We start from the raw sequence: 6,287 nt of genomic DNA, 5'->3' as shown, positions 1-6,287 counted from the left end.
CCATGGGTATCCCCTGTGAAGAGGAACTGATTATTGATTAAGTGATGTGTTCCTTAGTCTTAACTCCATATAGTCACATAGTTAAGACTAAGACAGGACTATGAGCCCCTGCATGGAGCTGGTGACTTGCTGGCGCTCTGTTCTCACCCTGCACAGCTACTTGACTACACCAAGCCCATCTGAGCCTGGCTCCTCAAAGCTCACTGGCTCAAATGCGCAGTGGAGGAGGAGTTGCTCTCAGTTGCCCAAGAGGAAACTTCCCTGTCACTCTACTGCTTGATAACAGCGTGGAACGCGGCTCACACCAGACAGATCATCATTTACACAGCTGAGTCAACAGAGTGAAGAACTTTTTTTTTCTTATCTCGCTGATGCAAAAAAAGAAGTGTGCGGAATATAGACTTTTAATCCCATGCGTAAAATGGAAATTTGGAAAATGTGGATTTGCGCATTGTTGAAGAACTTGGAGAACGAGCCCAAATGGAAAAGGTTACCACATCCGAACTGAGAGGAGAAGGTTTGTTTAGTGTGAAACAGTGAAAGAAATATCTGCAGGTATGAACAGCACGGAAATGGGCCAGTCCCGTCAGCCCACTATCCCGGTAATAATGTTTATATTCGGGGTAGCAGGAAATGTCATTGCCATAGTGGTTCTACGGATTTCAAGAAAGGAACAAAAGGAGACGACTTTCTACACGCTGGTGTGCGGGCTGGCAGTGACAGACCTGCTGGGCACGCTGCTGGCCAGCCCTGTCACCATCGCCACCTACATGAAGGGCTCCTGGCCGGGGGGAGAGCCGCTGTGCCAATACTCGGGATTCATCCTCCTCTTCTTCTTCTTGGTCCAGCTCAGCATCGTGTTTGCCATGTCCATTGAGAGATACCTGGCCATAAACCATGCATACTTCTACAATGAGTACGTGAACCAAAGACTGGCCGCGCTGACGCTTCTGGCCATTTACGTTTCCAACATTGTGTTCTGCGCGCTGCCCAGCATGGGGCTCGGCCAAGTCACGCTCCAGTATCCGAGGACCTGGTGCTTCATCGACTGGCAGAACAACAACACCACAGTCGTGACATTCAACCTGATGTACGCAGGGGTGAATTCGGTCATTGTGCTGGCCACGGTCGTATGCAACGTGATGGTGTGTGGAGCTCTGATCCTGATGCACAAGCGCTTCATTCGCCGCACGTCTCTGGGCACAGACCAGAGGCGCATAGCGGAGCTGAGGCGCAGACGGAGTTTCGGGCGCTTGGCTGGAGCAGAGATCCAAATGGTGATCTTGCTGATAGCAACATCTGCTGTGGTTCTCATATGCTCCATACCTTTAGTGGTGAGTATGAACAAAAAATGAACAGAAAGTCAGTCCAGCGCCTTTTTTTTGTGTGCACTGGCTGTTGCGCAATACTCCAGTCACCTGCTTGTACAAAGATGACTATATAGGAACAAAAGTAATTTCAAGAGCAATTATACTATAATGAAACATCATATAATAGATCGTTTAAATAAAACCTTAATAGAATGAATAGCAACAGGCTGCGAAAATATATATAAAATGTGTTACAGGATATTTTACTTAACGAAACAAATGGGAGACAAAGGTTGGTAGGGATGTGTGTCATCTTCTCTTTTAACCAGTTTGAAACTTAAAAGTTGCAGCCCTGTTTGCAGTCCTGGTGGTGAGGTGATGTCCTGAGCCTGGACTCTCACTGAGGCACACCCCCACACAGATTGTGCTGACTTCATAGTGTGGCATCCCTCACCAAACAGCATGTACACAAATTATTTTTTTTTAAACAGGAAACACCTGTGAGTCACTGCGTTGCGGAAATTGATTGGTATCTAATTCCATGGATTTTCAAAAACATCTGAATTTCTTTTATATTTCGGTGTTTTGCCACGCTGAAGCAAATTTTTGACACCGTGCAGAACGAAATGCAGAAGTTCTTAGATCTGTGTGGCTACAGTAAATGAACCAAACACTTCATTCTCATGCTCCAGCAAAATATTTGACACCACCCACTGTAACCTCTCTTTCATCAGCCATTTCATGACTGCAGATTAGTTACGCTGAGTTTGTGAGAAGAATACTGACTAGACCCAAGGGAGCCCAACAGCCCCCTGCTTATCTATGATGTATTACTCTGGTGTTTTTATTGGTCTCTTGCCATTGCCTCTGTGCCGTGGTTTCTCAAAAGTTACAGTGTGGCCTAGTGCCTATTTAGAGTTGACCATTTCATGCCAAGCATTTTAAAATGACCAAAACATTAATTATTTAATCCTATGTAGTCTGTTTTTTACTGTTTTTTAGCATTTGAAACTCTTAGGGCTTACTGATGTGAGAACTGAAAACAAAATTTAACCTGCAAAGCTGAACTAATCTATGATGAATAATGCCGTTGTTGTTTACTCTCCTGTGCTTTCAGTTGAGGATTTTTGTGAACCAGTTGTACAGAAACCAGATAGATGATGCTAAGCAGAGGAACCCAGACCTGCTGGCTATACGCATGGCCTCTGTCAACCCCATCTTGGACCCCTGGATCTACATCCTGCTCAGAAAGACCGTGGTCCTTAAGCTGATGGAGAAAATCAAGTGTCTGTTCTGCAAAATGGGTGGCCGAGGTCAGAGAAGCAGGGGTCGTTTCCACTGTGCTGACAGTAACCTCTCCTCCTCCATCATGTCCCGGGACTCGCCATCGCTGGTGTCACGTGAGCTGAGGGAAGTGGTGACCACTTCACAGACTTTGCTGTACCCATCAGAGGGAAGTCACGGGATGCTTGGGTCGCTACAATCAATGGGACAAAGCAGCTCTGGTTCACCAGCTGCAGAGGGGTCTCCGTTACAGGACCCCCAGAGGGTAGAGGGCCCTCAGAGGCAGCGTTCACACTGTGTGTTAAAGGCCATGGCACCAGGCCGGCCATGTGGCAGCAATGATGCTCCACCACTGACAGGAGTCGCGTTGGGTCCCAAGGACCAGACTCTGCATGTCACCTTCACAGATGAGACTTTGAACATACAAGAGAAATCCATATAGTTGACAGACTGAAAAGCAAGGACTTCTATACTGAACTCACTAGAGGAGCACTTATCAGTGGACAGTTCCAGGACAGAAAATAGGAAATAAAGAGAATACTCCATAGACATGATTGCAGAAAAGGGTCTGAAGACTGAAGAATTCATCGAGTTTGTAGATATCTAATCTGTGTGTCATATTAGACTGCTGAAAAAATAACATTTGACAGATGTATTGCTGAGCTAATTATCTATTATCAATGTATTACTCCTCATCCATAGCTGACGACAAAAAACACCATATCATTAAACACACCTCATTAGAATTATACTCAAATTTAGACATAACATTTCTTTTGCAGTTATATCGACAAAAATATCGAAAACAACGTGACAATTTTAGAGGAGATATTTTGTTGCACTTTCTGAATTATGAAACCACTGCAAGGCCCTGTTGGTTTTGTAGCATTTCGACTGGCCTGCACGACTGTAAAGAGTTGGTGTTAAAATGTGAACTGTGTACAGTGATGCTAATTTATTTTAAGAATGAAAATACCTTTTATTGTCTTCTCTGTGAGAAGGTCCAGATAGTTTCTACTCATTTCAAACTGGTACAAGATGAATATGCTCACGGTTGTTGGGCACTTTTCAACACTTGCTAATGATTTCATCATACTGGTCGACTCAGCAGCTCCCTCAAACTGCCCGAGGTGTGACGACAAAGCTCAAACAACAGCGTCCACTGCAGTTAATAACCAAAGGCAGCTATACTGTGACTTGTTGAAATATTTTCACAATTCAAACACTGGATGAAGAGGCCTCAAGAAGCAGCATGTTATTATACATACAGCTCAATTTTCCATTTTTGAGATCAAGACACTTGATTTTATTTGAACCTAATTTCCACTGCCTTTCACTGAATCTGATTTTAACATATAAAATGGGGAATAAAGTTGGCAATACTGTTTAAAAAAAATAAAATAAAATAAATAACCCTCTCTTTTCTTGAAAGTATTCCCTGTCAGGTCAGTTACAGGGCACGTGAAATGGCACTCATGGTTCAACCTGGAACGGCTTGCTGAACATATTAATGCCAAATTAGGTCATATTCCTGTGTTGAAGCCAACCAGTTGAAAAAGATTTGTTACCACTAAAATGTCTGATGTTTCGTGAACATGTGTGTTGTACCAAGATCATGAATAAATATGAGAATAAAGCGTGCACTTACTCACATTAAGCATGTTTCTCCCCTTGAAGCTGACCCAGTTCATCACCAGTTTAGCATGATAGTGAAGTATGTGGTACAAATTTCCCACAGCTGATTTGCACATTTGCAACTGCAATACTCAGAGAACATCCCTATTAGTAAACTCATTTGAATGTGTTTGTGTTTGGAGATCATAGTCAGTTTAATATGTGTGGTAAGACTTTGTTCAGTGTGCTACACAACAGAGGAGGGATGTCTCAGCATCAGTGCAGAGGATTTGCACAGGCTCAACACCGCTGCTGCTGTGTCCTGCCCTCCTGAATGAGCCTGTTCTGGGCCACTGCCTCGGTGCCGCCTCGCTCCGGATGGATTATCGATCAGTCCGCAATACAAGCGCTTTAATGCTGGAAATGAAAATCAGCAGTGATTACTTGAGGTGAATGGATAGAGGAAAGAAATGATCATCAATCAAAACGAGTAATCATTTTGGAGAGCAATATGCACAGAGGTACTTTTGAGGGTTTTGGAAAGCTTTTCAGGAAACTAATAATAAACAGCAAAATGAATAATGAGACAAAGGCAGGAAGAGGCAATTAGTCTTGAACAACCATTTAATTTCACATGGGTAAGAATTAAATATTACAAAATCACACTAAATGGGGTCATAATTCATAAACTGCGGCATGCAGTGGGTGTAGTTTCCTGGCAAAAAAAAAAAAAAAAAGCTCAGATTCCTGAAAGAGCTCCTCAGACGATGCAGACATTTCATGATCGGGTTCCAATAAATAGCCAACATGTCACTCTCAACGCCATTTTGCTGCTGGGAACATATTTGCTTTGGTCCACCTCATCTCCTCCACTAAAGCGCTGATGGCCAAACCAGATTTCGAACCACTGGCATCGCTCACACAGGTCTACCAATTTCACTGGCAAGCCTATTTCTCCATATTTAATGATTTCAATAGACACAAATGGGCCTCGGGCTAAAGGGTCTGCTCCAGCTGTGGAGGCTTTGGGGGGCATGATAAGTGAATGACAAAGCAGCTGTAATATGACTTTAACAGAGGGCGGAAGAAAAAAAAAAAGATGAGTCTCTTCTTTCACCACGTTCTCAGCTAACAGCAGTATTACACAATATCTGACTGACTGTTTGAGAAATATGAGCCCCTTCCACGAGGAGCCTGGGAAAACAGTTGACTGGAAGAATATGCCACTCAAAAATCGGCGTGCGTTCAGATCGCTGCCTCTCAGCATAGCCGCGCAGGTCGAGCATAGTGTTCTGCGCTTTTTTTGTCAATAAACTTCAAATCAAAGACACTTAGAGTTGAAAGAATTTTGACACAGGTTAGGTGAAGCCATTTCTTGCTCATGCTAGCCTGCAAATAAATTCGACTGTACACTGGTGCCTACAGGAAAATGGGTAATAAAATGACTGTCTTGCCTTGGTTTTAGTTTAGTTTTAAACAGCTGCAATCTAAAACAGCTCTGGATGAGGAAGAGTTTGCTGTCAACACAACATTAACTTGAGACGATATGATAAGTGAACAGAAAAAAAAAAAAATCTTAGTCTCCCCCGTGGCGCCAAAACTACCAAGTGTTTGTCATATTTACATTGAAAGTCAAGTATTTTACTGGCACAGGCTGCTTTCCCTGGAAAAATACGATTAAAATCTGAATTCAGTCCCAATGGTGCCATTATGAGCGTGAGCTTCTCATTCAGTGGAAATGTTTCTTTAAACGTAAGCGGACAGGAAAAACTTTAACAATGACCCAGAAACAGGGGTCTGGTCTGGTCTCATCCCGAAACCCCTTCCCAAATCACGGGGCAACATAATGGCAGCAAACCTTACTGCTGTAATAGGTTGTCAGTCAGTGAATATGGTAGAAAAGCAAGTACTGTTAATTAATCAAAAGCCATTTATCCATTGCCTCAGGTCCAAATATTTAAACGTCTCCTCTCCCTATTGAGACTTGCATGACACAGCCCTTCAGTCTTCAACAGAGATTCAGTGGTTACTCTTAAGTTATATTTCTCTGTGCTTGCGAGCATCTTTTTTCCTTTCTGA

At 43.2% G+C, this 6,287-nt stretch overlaps 1 protein-coding gene across 1 annotated transcript; it reads left to right on the top strand.

Annotated features, from left to right (window-relative positions):
* Positions 1-342: 342 nt before the first annotated feature.
* Positions 343-3,164, top strand: LOC115369451 (prostaglandin E2 receptor EP4 subtype-like). Its single transcript, XM_030066064.1, has 2 exons — positions 343-1,334; positions 2,428-3,164. Exons 1-2 carry the CDS (start codon positions 558-560, stop codon positions 3,034-3,036), a joined length of 1,386 nt encoding a protein of 461 aa, XP_029921924.1. The 5' UTR covers positions 343-557; the 3' UTR covers positions 3,037-3,164.
* Positions 3,165-6,287: the final 3,123 nt, after the last annotated feature.

Source organism: Myripristis murdjan, chromosome 12, assembly GCF_902150065.1.
Source record: "Myripristis murdjan chromosome 12, fMyrMur1.1, whole genome shotgun sequence".
Lineage (NCBI taxonomy): Eukaryota > Metazoa > Chordata > Actinopteri > Holocentriformes > Holocentridae > Myripristis > Myripristis murdjan.
Note: the sequence above shows the minus strand (reverse complement) of the source record. Positions and strands in the feature narration are given on the sequence as shown.